The 22,945-nt window shown below is 35.8% G+C and overlaps 1 protein-coding gene across 4 annotated transcripts; it reads left to right on the forward strand.

Moving 5' to 3' along the window:
* Positions 1-733: 733 nt before the first annotated feature.
* On the forward strand, positions 734-22,690 carry LOC145623894 (protein CHROMATIN REMODELING 4-like). 4 transcript variants are annotated; one of them, XM_081676796.1, is made up of 11 exons: positions 734-891; positions 1,140-1,630; positions 2,731-2,832; positions 3,001-3,783; positions 5,539-5,637; positions 5,821-8,463; positions 11,305-11,456; positions 13,369-13,483; positions 16,641-16,723; positions 19,314-19,956; positions 20,066-22,690. In XM_081676796.1, the coding sequence occupies exons 2-11, from the start codon at positions 1,409-1,411 to the stop codon at positions 22,343-22,345; spliced, it is 7,122 nt and encodes a 2,373-aa protein (XP_081532922.1). In that variant the 5' UTR covers positions 734-891; positions 1,140-1,408; the 3' UTR covers positions 22,346-22,690. The 4 variants fall into 4 exon arrangements, with proteins under 4 accessions (XP_081532922.1, XP_081532923.1, XP_081532924.1 ...); XM_081676797.1 differs by having other exon boundaries at positions 1,173-1,630; XM_081676798.1 differs by having other exon boundaries at positions 1,334-1,630.
* The last annotated feature ends 255 nt before the right edge of the window (positions 22,691-22,945 follow it).

The raw sequence follows: 22,945 nt of genomic DNA on the forward strand, positions 1-22,945 counted from the left end.
TACTTTTCTCCAGGATTTTTTTTATGTTCTTCTCTGAAACTATTTCCTTCCGTACTGCAATAAAAAAAAAATGAAATACTTCATACTCAAAATTCAAAATGTACTTGTTCAAATTATATGTTTAAAAACTAATAATAGTAAATATTACTAAAATGCAATGGTTCATACTCATTTTTCATGTTTTATGATTCGATGATGTTCCTGTAACACAATTGCAACAATAAATTATAAAAATTTGGGTTTATACTCTTTTTCGAACTAAATATGAACAGAATCACTTACTCCTTTGAATTTCGGCCTTGATTTGTTGAATTATGTAGCAATTGAACAATTTTTTTGGATAATATATCACAAAGTTTGTTGAAAATTTTGGATAAGAAAATGCAGAAAATGGGTGTAGGAGAGAGAATATGCTGAAAATGGGTGAGGAGAGAGAAAGTGAAACAAGATCAATGGTGGTTTGTTTTTTACTCTACAATTGCAGAAAGTGGGTATATGAGGGAGATTGTTAAACGCATCGTTTAGAGGGGGGTGTAGGGTGTGGTACCTACACTAGGGTCTAGTGTTCAATAATTACTAATCTGTAATATTATTGATGGTCTATAATAAATTAGTGTGAAACAAATCCATTTAAGAATTTGTAAAGATTTTGAGGCGGGGTCAAGTTTTGTTACATTTGTAGTTTTGAGTCTTTCAACAATTTAATAATATACCGTATATGCGTATACTCGTATAATATATTCTTTTTCCCCCTTTTAGAGCTTTTACACGTTTGCGCTGTCTTGCTGCACCTCTTCCTCCCCCTCTCTCTCTCCTCCATTGAACCGTACTCTGAATCCTCCATTGAAGTGAGTTGCAAGCTTTCTCTCCTCCATTGAAGCAGCTTTAAAGGTAAGATGAATTTAATTTATAAATCATTGAATATCAATTTCACAGTAGTGTTAATCGACGATTTCATTGTCAGTATACTCAATTTTAGGGTTCTAATAAGGTGAATTGTTGAACTATTGGTTATAAATTCTAAAGTTGTGAACGATTGCTAGAAAATTTCTATCAAGAACATATGCGAGAAGAATTTAACATGATATTTGGAGCTTAGTTTGATAATTGAGTCAAAATTGGTTGCTAATGTGTTGCAGGATTTTGTTTATATAGTAACACTTTAATGTCAGGACTAAGCCATGAAAATGGCTCTTTTCTCCCTGGGCTTAGGCCAGCTGCCCCTCCTGTCATTGCTCAGGGACGAGCCTGATGCTGGAAGATATGCACGGGCCGAAAAATCGGATGTTTCTGATTACTGATACATCACATTTGTCTGTGTTGTTCCTGCTAGAAACAGAAGAAGCCACTATAAATTTCAATTTACTACTGGCATTGCTTTTATAAATGCTGCATTTGAGGGTTGAAGATGAAGGAAAAAGGTTCAGCACCTAGTAATGTGATAAGTAGAAACTGGGTTTTGAAACGCAAGCGTAAGAAACTTCCGTATGGACCAGATGTATCTGTTAGCAAGGGTAAAGGGGAGGGGTTGGCGACTGAATCTGCTCAAGTTTCATGCTCAACAAAAGACTTGTCGGATACCGAAACAAAACTTGAACGGGCAAAGGCAAAGAGAAGAGGAAATGATGGGGTATTTTGTTAATCCTACCATTGTTAGTATATTTGCCACAATTACCTAGATAGTAAAGTAGAAATGTATATGGGTTTATCAAATCTTAGAATTTAAAGATATTGTTTCCTTTTGATGTGGTAATGTAATTTTGGTGACCAATATGCTGAATTAACTCCATTTGTTGATCTGTCCAATTTTCTTGAATGAAATTAAACTTTTGGCATCACTTGAATTTAGCTAGCTCATCTACCGTTACTTTTAAAAAAAATGCCTCATTAAAGGTTTTTCTTATTGTTACCTAATTTGCAAAGTCCCCTGTGGATTGAAAAAGGAAAATTAGTACGTAGTACATTTAAGATGTATAATCTGGTCTAATTTATGAACTCAGGTATCACATTGTTCCCATACCAAATCTTGTACTAGCAAACTAAGTAGCAATGTTTTTATTTTTATTTTTTATTTTGATGTTCCCATACCAACTCAGGCTCTCAAATTGTAAGCAGCTGATTTTTGGTTAGACATAATCATCCTTACTGTTTTTCATTTTTTGAATATATAGATAATTAATCCAAAGGATTAAATTTCACCAGAAACCAGTCTTGCAGTGTTGGTAACTTGTCCATTTTGGTAAAAAATCTCTATTTACCAAAAAAAAAAAAAAAAAAAAAAAAAAATTCTCGCCAGAAACCAGCTTCTTATGTATGTCGAGAGTCATACTTTTGAACTTTTTGTTAGAGCATATGCACGAGGCTTATGATTTTTATGAAAAGCATTTTGATAGGTAATGGGGTAGTATTTTTTTAGGTTGCAATGTATGAATGTGCATTTGCTGATGCTAATCAGTGAACATCAAAAGTTTTGATTTTTCTACTGGTTTTATATAGCAGACTACATATTTTTCTGGTTCTATGTAATGGCAAAATGTATTCCTGGAATGTATCTTCTTATGATCTTAATAAAATATACATGTAAAGATGGAAGATTTGTGTATCTTATTTGAGATTATTGATTTGCATGATTATGCTGCAATATCTTTTCTCTCTCCTTTGCTACTCTGTCCTCTCTTCCTATTGTTTGGGGCTATAAATATGAGTTAACTTGTTCATCTTTTTGTCCAGTATTTTTATGAATGTGTAATATGTGATCTCGGAGGGAAATTGCTGTGCTGTGATAGCTGTCCAAGAACCTACCATCTTGAATGCCTTGATCCACCTCTGAAGGTATTTGTAATTGAAACCTATTACGTCACCAATCATTTGTTTTGTATCGTGTCAAATGCGTTGTAATTTTCTGAACGGTTTTTTTTTTCCTTCTTCTTCGTCCCCTTTTCCTATATTTATCTTTATCTAATTATCTCCTTGCTCTCATACTTTTCTTGTTATCTCCAGGATATTCCAAATGGGAATTGGCGGTGTCCCACCTGTTTGCAGAAAGTTAATTCATCAGATTCTGTCAGCCCCCAAGATTTCATGCCAAAACGATCTAGGACAGCCAGTCTATCTGAGAAACTGAAGGATGGCGACAAGCCTTCTGGTACCCTCAAAGTGTCTCAGTTTCTTGGGAGGTCCATTGGTAAAAAAAGATCTTCTACCAAAAGAAAATCTGTTTTATGTGACAGAAGCCTGTCTCCAAGGAAGCTAGAATCTTCAAGAACTGATGGGTCAAGCTGTAGCAATATTGGATTTGGTTCTGTGGGTGTTTCCTTGCCATGTGAAAGTGCAGTTGGTGAAAGGAAACTTCGTACAGCAACCAAGGATATTGAAAAGATATCTGAGTCATCAGCAGCTGACAGGAAGTCTAACTGTCTGATGGAACATAAAATGTCCCTTCCTATGCGTACTAATTTAGAGCCGAAGAACAAATCTTCCAGCCGAAGGGATGATATCTCTAGCAATATTCAGTGCACTGCAATGAATACTGCAACTGCAATAGGTGTTGTTATTGATGCTCGGAAAAGAAAACATAAACCTAGTAAAGGTAGTAACAAGAAAAAATCTAAGATATCTGCTGTGGAGAATCCTGCAAACAATGGCCAAAAGAATAAATCAAATGCCTGTTTTCCTTCTCCAAAGATTAATAAGCCACATAGAAAACGCCGTTCTGTGCATCACAGAATTTCCGTTTCGCAGGAGAATGCTGTAACAGAAAAGATAGAAAGTCAGCCAGAGGAGGTACCACAGCAATCCATATTTTTTAAAAATAATGTTATTTATAGAATTATGGTTATATATTTTAAATAATGTTATTTATAGAATCATGGCTATATATTTTCATACTAAGTTTATAATATTATGTGATATATTCATTTTTATTTCTTTTCAAGTTAGCTTAGGGGAGTTAGGAGAGGTGAAGGAACCCTTTTTCTTTCTTTTTTTAACTCTTTATTTATTTATTTTTACTTTAAATGTTTTTTAATATTTAATTTTTTTTTAATAACTTTTTCAATGTAGGGTTTACTACATTTGTTTATGATTCATTGCTGAATTTTGGTGCTGTATTTTCTTAAAAAGTAGGAATATGAGAAACAGCTTGTAATGGTTAATGACAATAGGTTTTTGGTGGATACTAACTTTCATTTTATAACTTACTGGTACTATAGAATTCACCTTCTCATCAAATCCCATTTGTTAGAAAGATTGAGAGGAATCTTTGCCATCCCACATGTACTATTGCAGTTTATGTATGGATTCTTGGTCGTTATTATCCGTTAATCAGGTGAAAGATCATAAATTACATGACTTTCTGGTACCAAAGAACCTGACTTCTCATCAAATCCCTTTCTAAGGGAGATTGAGAGGTATCTTTATCATCCTAAATGTACTATTGCAGTTTTGTGTGGGTTGTTGATCATTATCATCCATTGATCTGGTGAAAGATCATCACTTCTTTCTTTATTTACTTCGGTAGTATCACTACTACAAATCCATTACTGATCCTTTAAAAATACTGCAGAAACATTGTAACTGGATGAATACTATAATCCTCTGATCTAATTGGCTCTCACAGTACCGTTTATAGTGGATTCAAGGAGTATGGATATGCAATGTTAAAGTGAAGTTGATAAAGAAGTTTATTGGACCTTAAGAAATTAGGTCTTGAAGTGAGACAAGAAAATTGTTGCATCCAGAAACTTTTACATCATTTGTTACTCACGACTTTTCGTTTTAATTTTGCAATCAATTTGAACTCGATTCTTGTAAAAGATATCATATGGAAGTTGGGCACTGCAAAGTCAACAATTATTATTGAGGTATCAAGGAAAATAGTTCAGTATGGTCCTAGAATCCCATGCACATGCCTTGGGTTTCTGGGTGTAGCATTAGACTTCATCCAACTTTCATATTGTTTGTTTCTTATTTTGTTGCCTTGTAATGTCATGGTTTGTTAATCCTAACGAGGTTGTCTGTTGCATTTCCGTTTGCTGAATGGTTGAACCTCTTGATTTTTTTTCATTACTTTTGAGTATTTTCGGTCTGACTTCTTGTACCATCAGCTGATGCTGTAATTTGTTGGAAATTTTAATTTAAAATTGTTTCTTAGATCTTGTCTTTTTTGTGTGACTGTTTTTGTTTTGGATTAGGTGTTTTGATATAAGGAAGATTTTATTAGTATTTGGCATTGACATAGTTTAGAATCTTTTTGTTTGCTCTTTTATTTTGAAATATTGGGGGGAACCTGGAAAATAGGTAGAAAATAAAAGGAGTCGATGGAATATTCATTTTTTTTTTCTCTATATGGTATGGCAAGCTAGTGGTGGACTGGTGGTTAACTTCTTTTATTTCTTTTCTGGCTATAGCATATATTGCTGTATGTTCCCTATTTTGATTCTGAGATGAGAGTTCTTAGTTTAATTACATTCTTCCTCCTTTTGCTTGCCCTTCATCAGTAATATAGCTTTTTTAGCTGATTAATTTTCTTCGGTTCAGGTAAGTCCTCGGGAAGAAGAAGGTTTGTCAACAAAAGAGGACACCAAGCCTGATAAGTTACTATCATCTGATGATAACTCTTTTGAAGAAACATTACAAGTATACAGCTATCTAAAGTCTTCAAAATTTTCAGATATTTTATGTTTGCTCTATGTTGTACTGTAATATCCTTTCAAAAGACCCAATTTTATTTTATTTTTTTTAATTATTTTTTAAATGTTACAAAAATTTATTGAATTGCTGTGGTTGATACTCTGCTTGTTTATAATATCAATATTACAGGTTGATAGGGTCCTGGGATGTAGAGTGCATGAAGATAAAACACCTCCACATTGCCAAAATTCCGAGTTAAAGCCAAGTGATATGTTGGTAGGTGAACCACAACATTCTAAAGATCGAATGAGCAACCCAGACCATAAAGTTGTTGCTGAACTGGTAGAAGACTATCCTGAAAATCCTTCTGCCGCGCTTTGCCAGACAACTGAGGGGTGTCTTGTGGATGATTCTTCAGGAGATACATTACATGTATTTAAGAGAACTGTGTCTAAGGATTTCAACCAAGAAAATAGGGTGGCTGAGGCAGGGAAAGAGTTAGGTTCTAGCATTGTTACTGGTGAAGATAAATGCGAATCTCATTTTTCAAATGAAAATTTGCATGTACCTCAATTGTTAGAAGACCAAACAGTGGCAAGAAATTCAGTTGTAGATGATGGAAAGTGCGAAAAAAAGGCCGCAGAGCCAACTTTGATGGAAACGGATTTTGATGGAGAACATGTCTCTTATGAATTCTTAGTTAAATGGGTTGGAAAGTCTCATATTCATAATAGCTGGATCCCTGAGTCCAGGCTGAAAGTTTTGGCTAAAAGAAAGCTAGATAACTACAAGACAAAGTATGGAACTGCTTCTATGAATCTCTGCGAGGAAAGATGGAAACAGCCCCAGCGGGTGATAGCACTTCGGTCATCTAAAGGGGGCAGAACTGAAGCTTTTATTAAGTGGTTGGGCCTCCCTTATGATGAATGCACTTGGGAAAGGACAGATGAGCCTACAATCCAAAATTCTTTGCAGTTGATTGATCAATTCAATCGGTTTGAGTGCCAAACATTGGAGAAAGATGCTGAAAAAGACTCTATTTCCTGTAAAGGTGGTTTTCAACAAAATGAGGTTGTCCCTCTAGCTGAGCAGCCTGAGGAACTCAAAGGTGGTTCACTCTTTCCACACCAGCTAGAAGCTTTAAATTGGTTGCGCAAATGTTGGCATAGATCTAAAAATGTTATTCTTGCTGATGAGATGGGCCTTGGGAAAACAGTATCTGCTTGTGCCTTCATGGCATCCTTATACTTTGAGTTTAAAGTAAAGCTTCCTTGTCTTGTCTTGGTGCCTCTTTCCACGATGCCAAACTGGATGGCAGAGTTCTCGTCATGGGCTCCAGACTTGAATGTGGTGGAGTATCATGGAAATGTTAAAGGAAGAACTTTAATTCGCCAATATGAGTGGCATGCCAGATATCCGGGTGATTTGAATAAGAGAAGTGCAGCCTACAAATTCAATGTTCTTCTGACTACTTATGAGATGATTCTTGCTGATTCCTCTCATTTACGAGGAATTCCTTGGGAAGTTCTTATTGTTGATGAAGGGCATCGTCTTAAGAATTCTAGTAGTAAGCTTTTTAGCTTGCTAAATTCTTTTTCCTTCCAGCATCGTGTTCTATTGACTGGTACCCCTCTTCAAAACAACATAGGAGAGCTGTACAACTTACTTAACTTTCTGCATTCAGCTTCATTCCCTTCTTTGTCATCATTTGAGGAAAAATTTATGGATCTCTCTGACGCTGACAGGGTAGAGGAACTCAAGAAACTTGTTGCTCCTCATATGCTCAGAAGGCTGAAGAAAGATGCAATGCAGAATATTCCACCTAAGATTGAAAGAATGGTCCCTGTTGAGCTGTCTTCTATTCAGGCTGAATATTACCGTGCAATGTTAACAAAGAACTATCAGATCTTAAGGAATATTGGGAAAGGAGTTCCTCAACAATCAATGCTTAACATAGTCATGCAACTGCGAAAAGTATGCAACCATCCTTATCTTATCCCTGGCACAGAACCTGATACTGGATCAGTAGAATTCCTTCACGAAATGAGGATAAAGGCTTCAGCTAAGCTAACTGTCTTGCACTCTATGCTGAAATTGTTACATATAGAAGGCCATAGAGTTCTGATATTTTCACAGATGACAAAGCTTCTAGATATTCTAGAAGATTATCTGAATGTTGAATTTGGGTCCAAATCATTTGAGAGAGTTGATGGCTCTGTTTCAGTAGCTGATCGTCAGGCAGCAATTGCACGCTTCAATCAGGATAAAAGTCGATTTGTATTCTTGCTGTCAACAAGGTCTTGCGGCCTTGGAATCAATTTGGCAACCGCTGACACTGTAATAATTTATGACTCAGATTTTAATCCCCATGCAGACATTCAAGCAATGAACCGTGCTCATCGAATTGGACAATCGAAAAGACTTTTGGTGTATAGGCTTGTAGTTCGTGCAAGTGTTGAGGAACGTATCTTGCAGCTAGCAAAGAAAAAGCTAATGCTGGATCAGCTTTTTGTAAATAAGTCTGGATCTCCAAAGGAGGTGGAAGACATATTGCGTTGGGGAACCGAAGAACTATTTTGTGATTCTTCTGGAAAGATCATTGGTGAAAATGATATGAACAAGGACGAAACTGTTCCAGAAACAGATCAAAGAAGTAAGAGAAGAATTGGTGGCCTCGGAGATGTTTACCAAGATAAATGTACGGAAGTAAGTAGCAAGATAATTTGGGATGAGAATGCCATCTTGAAACTGCTTGACCGTTCGAACCTTCAATCTGCATCACTGGATAATGCTGAAACAGATGCAGAAACTGATGTGCTTGGCTCAGTAAAGGTATGTCACATGAATATGTTATGTAATTTTATACATTTTCAGTGCTTACAGTTGAGGTTAATGATTTATCATACTTGTTATCACTAGATTATTAAGTTTACTTGGTTAGGTCGCGTGCATGCACAGTAATTTTAAATAATTTTTCTTAAATTAAAACTACATTTAGTTATTTTTTTTTATTTTTTATATTTTTAATTATTTTTTTTAAATTTTTATTTTTATATCTAAAATACTATAGAAGAAACCAAACATTAGTATGTTAGCCAGATAGGTATTTTAATATACGCATTTGACAATATTTATATATTTTTGTATATTTCACCAACAAATTGGTATAATTTTTTTTCTTCTTATTAACCAAATGAATTTCTTAAAATTGCGTAAATAGATTCTATTTTTATTTGTTTTTTAGAAAGAATTGATGTTGTAATAAACGTAGTACATGACACTTAGTATGTCACAAGTTAAGATTCCAACCTTTTTTTTTTTTCTTCTTCTAATTTATACTCCGTAGTGGTTAATATATTTTTGTAGAAGGTTATATGTTGGATCTTCTTATTCTAAGTATTTTCTTGGAGCTTCTTATGTACTATATGATTTTAAAAATATATTAACAAAAACAATATACAAGTATGTAGTTGTTGAAGTACATGACACTATGTTTGGCTTTTATTTAAGTTTATATATAGTTGTCAAGGATACATGAAATCTTTTATTTATATTTTATATATGCATAAGTTTGTTACACTTTTTCTTTATTTAAGATTTGTTTCCTAAATAGATTTTATAAAATCATGTCAAAAATAAAAAAAATAGATTTTAAAAAAACTAATGGACACACCATAAAATGACAAGTGTCATTGTTGTGTGTCTTTGAATATATAGTTTTTCCCATCGGAGATTTAAATTTTAATTTTGTTTGCGATAGGTCATTGGTAATATGATGCTTCTTTCTTTGTAGCCTAAGCAGCTGGAAGTTTTCTTTTGTGAGAGCTTGCTGTACCCTTTGAATATTGTTTTGAAGGGGGAAGGGGGAAGGGGGAAGGGGGAAGAGGGATGGGAAAGGGAAAGGCTGCTGGAAAGAGGGAAGGGGAAGGGGAAGGGGAAGGGGAAGGAAAAGGTGCCGGAAAAAGTGGTCAAAGGGGATCAAACTAAGAATAAAAATTAATTATTCATCTGGTAACCAGTCATCTAGGACCAACTAAAGCGAATACCCCCACAAAATTCGGATTATTTTAAAATCAAGCGAATGGCTTAAAGTTGGGATTATTTTTACCAGTTTTTTTTCGTTATTTTTTTTGGGTAAAGTAAGTAGATATCATAAATAATGATAAGAGTTACAAAAGGCAAACAAAAATAATGTGTTTAAGAGTAATTAGCTGATTATTGTAGGTACTTTTATATTTAAAGGTAGATAGTTTAGTAAGTATGAATGAAATATTGATTGAGAGAGTTAGTTGGGGCCCCACATCACATGTGGCATGAAGCAAGAGAGAGCACTGTAACCCAGAATGTGGGACGGTATCGAAACACGGATTTGATGCGTTCCAGTTTGCTATCTGGTTTGTCAATGACGGAGAATCCAATTGTAGTAAGATCTAAGTCGCAGTCTTGAGTGACAATTTGGTTATTATATGTTTTTAATTTCCCAGTTGTAGTAAGATTTAAGTCGCAGTCTTCAGTGACAATTGGGTTATTATTTGTTTATAATTTCGGGTATAATTGAAAGCTTAAAACACTAAGGTTTCATCAACGAGGAGGGAGATGAAGAAACGTGTAAACGTAGAGTGATAAGAAAATAAGTCTAGAGCAATAAATAAAGATTGTGGATCCCCATATCCCAATGTCCCCTTCTCTTTCTAATTTTATTATTTTTTAAAATTGCCTACACAGTAATCAGTAGCTTTTTTTTTACTGTGTACAGCTGTATAGCATGGGCAATTGGGCAATACATTAATTATAATTTCCAGCCTTTTTTTTTTTTTTTTTTTTTTTTTTTTTTTTTTTTTTTTTAAAAATGTATTACAAAGAATGTTATACTCTTTTTCCTATTAATTCACGGTAAATATCAATTATAAAATTAAAAATTAAAAAAACACTGTTAAAACAATCGACCATACGTTCCGGGAACTCTAAAGGCTACATTCCATGTTCCTGTACCATGTTCCAGAACATCTCGCGTTCCATGTATCGTTGAGAGAGAGAAATTGAGTGGGTTAAAGTTCCATATATAGTATTAGCGACTATTCAAGGTATCTTCATGTAAATACCCCCCCTTGCTATTTAAGTATCATTAGTTCATTACACTATAAAATTCCGTTTGGGAAGCAAAAGTCACTCTTATGCTGGGATCTTTGTGTGAATGCTAGCTTTGGGTAGGCTCAAAATGAATGATATGCTTCAAAAACATGGGCCAAGATTGGCTATCTAATCTGTTATATGCTTCCTTTGCTGAGCTTGTACGAGTTCTGCTCACACTATTTCAAAACGGCTAGATACCTTTGGAGTAGAATATTTACAATGTATAAAAATACTCTGGTTAGTCCTTTAAGCATTCAAAAGTGGTAGATTCAGATTTTGGGGTTTGGTTGGGGGAAAGAGAGAAAGCACTTTGGTGAAATGTAGTGATAGCTAAATCATCATAATTGGGTACTTTATTATACTTTGTTTAGTGTAAGCTGGATCTAATTTGAATTTTCTTTTGCTTATTGTTTTCACCAGTGTTTTTCCCTTGTTTTTTTCTCCAGTGCTCTTCTGGACCTTCATACTTTTGCTTCCTTTTTATTTTTAAAAAGCTTATCTATTAATCGTTCTCACATGTTGTAACCATATTTGAAGCAGTCTGTGGAATGGGGGGATGAACCAGTGGATGAGGAAGGAAAAGTTGAAACACCTATAGTTATCACAGATGTTGCTTCTGCGCCTAGTTCTGAGAAAAAGGAAGATGTCAGTGTTACAGAAGAAAACGAATGGGATAGGCTTCTGCGTGTGAGGTGAGCATTCACTGTATATTATGTTAAATATTTATTGACCTATTAACTGTGCAAAATCTTGTTTCAAAGGCTTTTCCTAGAGCCATTATAGCTGTACCCACTTCTTGTTCTTCTAGCATCATTTGGCTCATTGCAGTATTGGATAGAATTGGAATCTGGAACCTGTTTCCCAAAAGGCTATATGTTGACGAAGCCATAGATTCTATAGGCATGTTAAATTAGCATGACAGTTGCCTATGATTTTTATATTTCTATATCGGATGCGTGGATAACTTTGATTCATGCAAAAGTGCCCAGGCCTTATATTAATTTTTCAAATGTTTTGGAAACCGATTGAAAAACACGTTTAAGGTAGGAAATATATAAAGAAAATGGAATTCTATCATTTGCATGGGCAACATGATTTTCTGTGTAAGAGCCGTGGTTCAAAATTATGGCTTTGGTCGTGCTCGCGAGAAAGAAAATGATGCGGTTATCATAGGTTGTGTCCCAATACGAATTTGGTTTCAAAGTCTTTTTAGAATTCTAATATAACTGTATGTTATTAGAGTAGTTGAAGTAGACAATTTGAAGCCTAGAGGCTAGAGCAATTATTGGGGAGACATGAGTAGTCTTCTAATGTTATTTTGAATAGCATGTAACATCTGAGTGAAACACAAGATTTAACTTTGATCGTAGGTGATTTGGGGTTGGAACATTTGATTCGTACAAAATCATGAGATTTTGAAACACCTTGAAACTGATTATTTCATTTCAGTTCGTATGATTTTGGGTGAACCAAAGCACCACGGCTGTGTATTTACGCCATGGCAAGTGCTGCTACCCCTATTCTCCCTCTCCAATCCCTAAATTGAAAGTTGTGCTAGGAATTAGGATAAAAAACAGAAACAATCAAGTTAGCACAGAAGAAATTAGCCCAAGATAGATTGTATTGAAAACAGAGTATTCCCAATACAACTTCCTTTTTTCGAGAGGAAGGAATTCTCTCCAAGTTTCTGGTAACAACTTTTCTGAATGAATTCCCTTCCCAACCCCTTACTCAATTTATAACAAGATTCCCTCACTCCAGCTGAGCTAACAAAAATAACAAACTCTAGTCAGATTACTTAATTGCCCTTCTCTTAACAAACTCTTGTAACAGATTTTCCAACTCAGAATAACAGCTCAGCCTCCAGTTGCTATTGGATTGGCCTTCTTGCTGCTGGATTGGGCCTCTTTCATGCATACGTGATGTACACTGCAGGCCTGGGACAATCCCTTGCAAGTTGCTAGTTTGATTGAAATCCAAATTATGAAGTTAATTTATTAGTTCATGGGAATATCTCTAAGAGCAGAGCTAAGCTAAGTAATCTAGCACAAAGCAAGGGTTTATGCAGTTGAATAGATTTCACAATTGTTTAAATATTAATGAGGATTCAAATGGTTCCACTAAGGAAAATATTTGCATTGGAAAAGAATCCCATGATTCGATATAGATGTACTTACTTTGGCTAGGTTTGATTCCTCAATTATTTGAGGTGGAGAATTCTGAGAGGTGTGTTGTTGATTAGGAAGCTTCTCCAGTAAGTCCTTTTATGCGTTACTTAGCCTGCCTTTACAGCGTTCCTCTTCTCTGTTGATGATTTTATATGGAAACCAGGAGTTACCCTTGTGCCATTTATGTGCTAATAAGGGAAAACATTTATCTAAATGTGAACCATTGTGCCAATCAAGTATATAATCATCTCTACCACAACTTAAACAGCAAAAGCTATCTGGTAAACTACAACAAAAACAATCAGAGAATAGAGAAAACACTTCCATAAACCACAACTCGTTAGGGGGAGAAGGGGGGGGGGGGGGGGACTATTTTCTATTTTGTAACTTTGTATGATAGTCAAACTTTTTAATGAGTTCTTTGGTCTTATGCCAGGTGGGAAAAATATCAGTACGAAGAGGAAGCTTCTCTAGGTAGGGGGAAACGTCTCAGAAAAGCTGTGTCTTATCGGGAAGCCTTTGCACCTCATCTTAACGAAACTTTAAATGAGGTAATTCCTAGTATTATTGAATATTGACTTTCTTATCTGAACTTTGATCTTTTTTTACTACTAATTGTGTTGACTTGCTACATGGATAAATTCTCTTCATTGAGTTCATTGTAAACATATGTACTGATATATTAACAGGTCTGTTGGCCACTATACCTGTAACTATGGTTTGGATTGTGGTTATAATGTGGCAGGTTTTCTGTAATTGGGGTGAGATGGAAAGTTTGGCGAATGTTGACCGTATCGAGAACCTGACTTGAACTGAACTGGAAAGAGCGGGTTTGGTTTGGGACTGTCAACACATTCTTTGAATTAATATTGAATTTCCCTACTCATACAAATGTGTTATGGTTTGGGTCGATTAATATTTTAGTTTCAGCCTGTTCATTATCAGTACAACGACACATTCTCAACCTTAAACCTTACTCAACAATCAACATGCCTATATTCTAGCTATATTCTTCATTCTGTACCAATCTGGAAACCTTGGCCATTTGTCAATTGATTCTGTTCTCAGGTCTATGAGAGATCTATACATTATTATTGATACAATGATAAGTTTTGAGGTGAGTTCTATGCTTTCCAGCTCTACATGTAGTTTGTAATCATGTTTTCCAAAGAAGTAGTTGCACTGAAGACATTTAGGGTGATTCCATATGGTGTATTTTGGTTGCTGTACAAGGAGTAAAAATTAGGAAGGACCCAAGGAAGACCTGGGAATGTAAAATATGCACTTTCAAAGTAGTAGCTTTATCTGGTAACAGTTGATGGAGCAGCCAAGAGCATTTATTTCATGCATATCTAGAAACATATTTGTAGATGGCTTTAGTGTATTGTGGCGTTGTTTATTGTGGAAAACTAGAAGAGTTTCACATTTAGTGACTTAAGAGTTTCTTTATATTTTAAAGGTTGAATAACTACTCTACTTATTAGAAGGTCAATTAGCTTTGCTAATTTAGTTTCCAAATTTGGGTCTTTGATAGTCTTGATTAGTAGTTTCATGGTCAGACCATTGGTTTGACTTGTAGTAACTTAAGCTCTTTATTATAGGCATTTGCAATCCCTTGATATATATATTTAATTTAATGTTGTAATGCTTGGACACCTCTCTTTACCCCCTGCAAAAACACATCATGACTTTGGTGCAGACGCTTGTCGGATGACTTGGGGAAAAACACGTTGACATAAAATCAAGTGGGAAGGGTTAATATTTGCCCTAGTTTCATAATTCTAGTTGTAAATATTGAGGCATCAAATGGAGGGGAAGGATATTTAAGTTTTGGGGCCTTTGGGCTATTGGTTGTATGAGTGGTAGCCCATCTGCATGTATTCAGGCCACCAGTGCCTCAGGCATATTGCTGCCTTGCAGAGAGAAAGAGAGTCATGTGTCAAATTTAAGAGTGGGGAGGATAACAAGTACCTTGTAAATGTTTATCCTGTATGTTCCTCAAATTATTTTTACTTACTGTGGACTCTTTTTTTTTAGTAATGCAGGAGTTTAAAGGTGGTTGGGGGTAAGAAAATTGTGGATAAAGTAAGAGAGTGCAATAAAATGTGTAATGTAGGTTAGGAGGGGTAAGATAGTAAAAGGAGTTATCCAAAATAGGAATAATTTAAAGTAAAACTTTTTGAACGACTCAAAATGCAAAAGGAGTCAAACTTTCGAGTTTTTTAAAAACATTTTGTTAAACACTTATTTCCTCCGTTTTCTAATCGCACCTTTTGGTGTGGGCTCAAGATTTAAGAAAAAGGGTCAAAGGTGGGGAGTGCCAAAATTACCCATTTGATAACAATAAATGAGAGAGAAAAGGATTAAGGAGGGGGGGGGGGGGGGGTTGAGTAATAATGGTGTTATCAAATGTATAGAGGTCTATTTAGGGTATTTGGTGTGTGAAGGTCAGTGACAAGTTAAAGTGAATAAACCTTACCAAATGTGGAATTGGTGCGATTAATATGTAACTTCCTAACTAGTCCAGGAACTATATCTTTTTTAATTAAAAGAAAATCAATATATAAGTATTTTCTTGGGGTGTATATATATATATATATATATATATATATATATATATATATATATATATATATATATATATATATATATATATATATATATATATATATATATATATATATATATATATATATATATATATATATTTGTGTGTGGGTGTATTTATTTATTTATATTATTCTATTGTTAAACTTCCATGTCCTACTTCCAATTCCAAGTTTCAAATACTTTTGAAACGTATATACAATTCTTAAAATTTGGAAATTCTTGATGTTAACGGTAATTTTAGAGTTTAGAGGCATGCAGACTTTTGTGGAGATGATTGGGATGGCTTTTGAATTAAACCCGGACCTACCACAGCTTAGGATTGCTTCAAAATTTGGTTTTGCTGTGTGATACTAGCTGTTGGGAAAATTCTGAATACCTGGAGTTTGGTCATGACCATGATCATCTGTGATTAATTCTAAATCCACTTTTGTCTGATATCTATACAGGGTCAAATACTTTGGATTACAGGCACCGTTGAATGACACTGTTCATTTTTTCTTACTCCGTAGCTACACCAGGGTTATCACAGTGGCCAGTAGTGCTGGTGATTAAGTTTGAAAATTTTCAACTCAGCTAGTAGCCTAGTAGTGTATGATTACCCTTCCTATTTTTTTTTTTTTTTTTAAAAAAAAAAAATATTGTTTCCTTGATTTGAAACACATGAACTCCCAAAAAGCCCCAATTGAGGGAGTTGAGAAATCGCTTTATGAGTAACATCTGAACCCAGATTTAATTTTTCACCATTGAAAACTGTGAAATCCTATTAATTTGTGTTTAAATTAGTGGCGTGATGCTCCACAACATTTCAATCCATATATCTACGGAAATCTCTTACTCTGATGAGCGCTGCCTGAAAGGTATCATTGATGTAGAAATGATTTGTACTAAGTTGTTTTTTGACTTAAGAAAAGTGCTTATCAGGTGTAGATTCCCCCCTCCCCCCCTAGTATCTCGCTTTCTCAGTGATGACTTTGCTGCTGATCTTTATAATTTATCTTTTACTTGGCATGAGAAACAACTTTTATTTGTGTTTGTGAGTTCTAAAATTTTATCCTAAATTAAAGATGCCCGTTCTTAGTATTGGTGGTTATATTTCAGACTGGTGCTGAAGGTGACCGAGAACCAGAACCAGAGCCTGAAAGAGAGTACACACCTGCTGGACGTGTTTTCAAGGCGAAGTTGTAAGTTGTTTGATTCCATTAACTGCATAAGTTTTCGATCCCTTTGTTGATGTAGCTGTCAATTTTATGTTTTTTTTTTATCCTATGAGTTTTGTTTTGTTTACTTCATTTGTTTGTTTTGTTGTTGGTGGGGAGTAGGAAAACCATTAGTTGAGGTACCTTTAGTTATAGGCTACACATATGGCTGCAAGGATGCACGGATTCGTCAGATGGTAGCCGTCTCCCGTATCAGAAACGTTTTGGGGACGGGTACGGTACGGGTACGGCTTGGAAACGTCCCCAAGGCGTCCCCTTCGAAAGTGGTACGGCAAGCCAATTTGGGGACGGCTAGCCTCTTGCTCGGATACGTATCGGGGACGGCGTGGCTCATTTTCTGACGTTTCCTTAGGATTTCAGCCCAAATTTTCAGAAAAAAACCCCAAATTAGTGAATTACTAACCTAATTTTCGATTTCCCCCAAATCTCAAAAACCCTAACAATTGCGAACAGCGATTTCCTTAGAGGTGCGATATAATTCAATCCTCTGCGGTGACCGGAGACAACTAGCGACTACTCCGACAACGGCGACCGGCGAGGCTTCGACTTGTTACTGTTCCTCTTTCTTCTCTCTCTGTTCTGCACTTCTGCTTCTAGCTCTCTTTTTTCTCTTTCTTCGCAAATTCTGTTTTTTTTTTTTTTATTTTTTTTAATTTTAATTTTAATTTTTTTATTTTATTTTTTTATTTACGTGAATAATGTGATTAATATTGGTTAGTAGTCTAGTACGGAATATCTTACAAACAGTACAGTAGCATGTGATTCTTTTTATTTTTTATTTGAAGTCACTATAGATGTCAGTGGTGTAGAAATTAATTACTTGTATTTTTTTTTTTTTTTTACCTTTTTCCGTTTTAAATGGTACTCCGTACTATAATTTGTGTTCGTATAGATTATTTTAATTTTTTTTTTTTTTATATTTCATGGATTTATATTTTGCTCATTTTTGCCGTATCCAAGCCGTACCTGTTTTTTGAAATTTTGATTTTGCCGTATCCCATCCCCGTATCCGTACCCGTTTTTGTCCCCGTATCCGTTTCCGTGCAACTTAGTATGGCTGTTTACGTACAATCTAAAGAAATTGTAGACTTGTTTTCTTCAACATCTTTATAATTTTAAATAGACATTGAGCTTTGGGGTCTTATTAGTATTGAGAAATCTTAATTTTTTTTATCAAACAAAACACCATCCCACTGATTACACATATTGCCTTCTTTTTTCTCTATAAAAAAATAAAATAAAAAATAAAAGCAGTTAGAGACTTTCTCTCTCCTTTATTGAAACTCACAGCTCCTCTCTCTCTCCAATGAAACACACCACTCCTTTCACTTTCCTCAAATTTAACTCAAAGATCCTTTCTCCTCTATTCTTCTCCTTGCTTTCTCTATCAAATCTCAAAGATGGATTTTTTTTTTTCCTCTTGTTGCTTGCTTCGGGAAAAGACATTGAAGCTTGAAGAACTCTACCTATTTTTCTGTCTTTGATCACGCAGGTAATGAGGCCATTTGTGTCCTCTCTTTTTTTTTTTTTTTTTTTTTTTTTGGGGGGGGGGGGGGGTTTACCATTTGATAATCAAGAGCTGATTTCTTTTTAATCGTTAAATTAAGTCATAACTTAAAAATATGATGTATGATGGAACTCAAAAGTCTTCTTAAATTTCTCTGTCATACCTTATTTTGTCAATAGATTAAGAGATGCAATATCAACTTTTACCAGCATAATAAAATTAAACAAACAATACAGTATTTGGATCATATGGTATTGTCACGAACAACTATGAGCTCATTGCAAGAACATAAATGCTTGTAAGTCACAAAAATAGAACAAAACACATGCTTGTGAAAAAATTTGAATAATTATACCATTTATATGGCAAAATTATCTATTCTTAGCTGTACCAAGGTTTGATTATCCCAAGCATTAGTCCAATGATTAAAGTTAATTAGAACCTTCCATTCTCATGTTCAGTGAATTGTAGGATGGAGTCACATTATAATATTATTTTACATATCTTGTAAAATGGGTAAGATTTATTGTTTTTGGAAATAATTTTTTGCTTTATTGATGCTAATTTAATGTATAGCTTTTTGCCCCGTTAATATTATTTCTATGGATTGGGTAGATTTTAAGGAGTGTATAACACGTCTGAATGTTATAAATTATACCTATTGACTGTTGGTGTAGTGGTGATTGGGACTACACTTAGTAGGGAGGAGCCGTGTTCGATCCCCCGCAACAACAATTGGGAGGGGACTGGAACCTAACCACCTAGAATTGATCCCCGAATCCGGATTAGCCCAAAGGGCGAACCGGGTGAAACACCAAAAAAAAAAAAAAAAAAAAATGTTGTAAATTATCCAAGTGTCTATTTGCCAGGGACAGGATTTTTAGTGCTCATTGCATTTCATGTTAGATTGGTGGATATTATCTCTTGAATCGTTGGATGAATATATACTGCTTGATTGATGAATTTGAACTGCAAGCAGCATCATACAGTGACCTGGATATGATTTATCTCCTGTTTATTGTATACTAATATGTGAACTTGTACCAGTGCTAGGCTTCGTGCTCGGCAAAAAGATCGGCTTGCTCAGAGAAAAGCACTTGAAGGTCTTTCTCGTGTCTGTCCTGAATCTGAATTGCTTTTAAAATGCCATCCACGTAATATTGAGGACAAGGAAGAAGTGACAAGATCTGTTGAACTACCAGGAAAAGCAGCTACATCATTTGAATGGGAGGATAAGAAGTTGAGTGACTATGAGGTTCCAAATAGCTGTAGTGGCACTTCTCAAATGAATAGAAAACTACTGAAACATAAATTTGACAATCTTCACAACCCATTCCCCAAACTCCCCGGAAATTCTTCTTTGAAGGTTGTTTTTGATCAGAGTATAGGTGCAAATGTATCAAAATCAGCTGCTGCAGACAACCTTTTGCCTGTTCTTGGACTTTGTGCACCAAGTGCCTGTCAACTTGAGCCATCTAACAGAAACATGTCAAGGTTTAGAGAAAATAGACTAGGAAACCAGTCGGATTTTCTTTCAAGCACATCTGCTTGTTCTGGAACTTTTACAAAGAAAGATGGAATAGAACTTGAGACAACAAGGGGCAATTTAAAACTTCCTGAAGCACCATCAGAGTTTACATCTCAGTATTTGAAGAGTCGTTTTGATGACAATCAGTTCTCATTGCCTCTGGTACTCTCTCTTTCCTCCCATCTCTCACTGGCAACTCAACTTTCCCATTTTTCTGACTAAATTTGATATGCAGTGAAATTGTAATTAACTTGTTTTATTTTATTTGCAGTGTTCCCCATCCTTCTTTCAGCGTAGATTTCCAGATGGTCTAGAGAGCTCAAGTGCCAGTTCTGCTGATTTTATGGAGAAAATGGGATTGCCCAAATTGTCTTTCAATGACAAAGTACTGTCAAAGTTTTCTATTCCACCTGAAACATTGCAGAGTCCAGCACCTGACTTCATAGGCGATTTGTCTCTTGGAGGAAGAGATGATGCTGCAATTATGCATCCACCTGCCGCAATGCCATTTTTGCCAAATTCAAAGTTTCCTTTGCATGACTTTCCTTATTCTAACAAGGAAGAATTAGATATCTTACCCACACTAAGTCTGGGGCACAAGCCAAATGCATATCCTTCAATTCCTGAAAATCACAGGAAGGTTCTTGAGAATATAGCTATGAGGACTGCAGCAGGAACAAGAAATTTACACAAAAGAAAGTCAAAAGCAGATGTGTGGTCAGAAGATGAACTTGATTCCCTTTGGATAGGAGTTCGTAGATATGGAAGAGGCAACTGGGATGCCATGCATAGGGATCCGAGACTCAAATTCTCAAAGTACAAAACTCCAAATGAATTGGCTTCACGGTGGGAAGCTGAGCAACAAAAGATATTGGATGCTTCTCCTAGTACGAGATCTATTAAGCATGGGAAATATCACAGTTCTACACTATTCCCAAGCTTTTCTGATGGAATGATGGCACGTGCTTTACATGGAAGTAGACTAGCTGGACCCATAAATTTTCAAAGTCACTTGACAGACATGAAATTGGGATTCAGTGATTTTGTAACAAATTTTCGTCCTTTTGAACCTTCTAATTTTTCTGGATCCTTAGATGAAACCCGTGCTCTCCTTCAGACGGGTGCTGGATCATTTTCGGCCAGGTTCAGTGGAGACCCATCCATCACTCCCTCTGATATTCATGGTAATTCATCAAATGTACAATTGGAGCCACAAGGTCCTTGTAGTGCCTTTGGTCCCAGAAACCTGACTGTTTTGGGTTTAAATTCCTCAAATGGGTATGCTGTACGATCTGAAGATGAATTAGATGCACTTACACATCAAAAGCTTCCTTGCCAGCTGGATGATTCAGTAAAAAATCCTCGTGCTCCCAATAAAGATGTGTGTAGTAGTAAGACACCAGCTTCCACTTTGTTCCATCATTCAAACGACGAGTCTCATCTTTCTGGTTACAAAGGGAAAGAAGTGGCAACAGAGAGCAGTTCTGTAAAGAATAGGCTACCACATTGGCTTCAGGAAGCTGTAGGAGCTCCTTCCAAAATTCTAGATGGTAAACTTCCACCTACAGTCTCTGCCATAGCAAAGTCAGTTCGTTTGCTTTATGCTGATGAGAAACCTTCCATTCCACCATTTGTTGCTCCTGGACCACCTCCTTCTCAGCCGAAAGATCCTTGGAAGAGTTTAAAGAAAAAGAAAAAATGGAGACATCACATGCTTGGTCTAATTCCGACTGATTTTGCAGGCAGTAGCCAGGACATCCATGGAAGCTCCTCTGGCGATTGTCATGCCTCAAAATCAGCTCCTATTCAGTCATCTTTGCCAATGCTTCCTTCAAATGTGGAACCTATGAACCATTCATCATCTTTACTTTTGGACCCCATTAGAAAAGCAAGTTGTGGATTGGCCCCATCTCCTGAGTTACTGCATCTTGTATCATCTTGTGGAGGTCTAAGTCCATGTGTGCCTCAGAACTCGTGTGTTGAGCTTACAAATCCATCACCTTCTGTACTTTTGGACCCAATTGGAAAAGTAAGCAGTACATTGACCACCTCTTCTGAAGTATTGCAGCTAGCAGCGTCTTGTGGAAGTCCAGGTCCATGTGTGCCTCAGAATTCGTGTGTGGATCCCATTGTAAGATCAAGTTCTGGATTGGCCCCTTCTCCGGAAATGCAGCTAGTAGCATCTTGTAGAGCTCCAGGTCCATGTGTGCCTCAAAACTCGAGTTTAGCTCTAGATTTGGACGCCATTGATAACACAAGTTGTAAGCTGCCCCCATCAACTGATGTTCCGCAGCTAGTAATGTCATGTGCAGCTCCAAGTCCTTTTGTGCCTCAAAGCTCATGTTTAGCCTCCACATCAATCCTCAACAATCAGGAGCACTTGCCCCAAGAATTGGATCAAGATGGAACTATAGATGCAGTGGTAAGTTCCCTTGCAGGAGGTGTGTACCACTCTGGGAATTCTAGTAAAACTCAGTCTGAGCTTCCCAATGTCAACCAGCCAAATGGTGACGATGTATCATCAGAGAAAACCATGTCTAATCAGACATAACATCGAAACTTAAATATTGAATCATTGTAAGTGCTGCAGAACTTGACTTTTGTTGGGAAGTTCAAACATGTAATATTGTGCCATAGACAGTAGGCTTGTTAGGGTGTTTATTAGCATCTTCGTGACCGTAGATGACAATTGGGGTCAATTGGCCCCTGTAAGTCTTAGGCCCTTAGTTTATAATTTGATCACAGTTTTGTAGTTAATCATTGAGGTTGCGAGTGTTAACTTGTAGCCTTAGTACAAGAAAATATCTAGGAAATATTTTGTAAAGCTTGTCTATCTGAAACTGAAGTATATAAATGTACCCCATTTAGTGTGGCATATGCCACCTGTTGTTCTTCATTTTAAGAATTTACGTCATCTCTAAATCTTTAAAGCAATAAATTACGATATCTAATTCAAGAAAGAAAGCCATACCACTGTAAATAAACAATGACAAAATTACAACCATTGACACCAATTTTGGGGATTTTACAATTATTAACATCAATTTGTACCACTAGCTATATTGACATCAACTTTGAATAAAAAAACATAAATAACATTAATGATACTTGAATGAGGTCCACATGCCAGAAATTTATCATTTATTATATA

This window comes from Chenopodium album, chromosome 3, assembly GCF_948465745.1.
Source record: "Chenopodium album chromosome 3, dcCheAlbu1.1, whole genome shotgun sequence".
NCBI lineage: Eukaryota > Viridiplantae > Streptophyta > Magnoliopsida > Caryophyllales > Amaranthaceae > Chenopodium > Chenopodium album.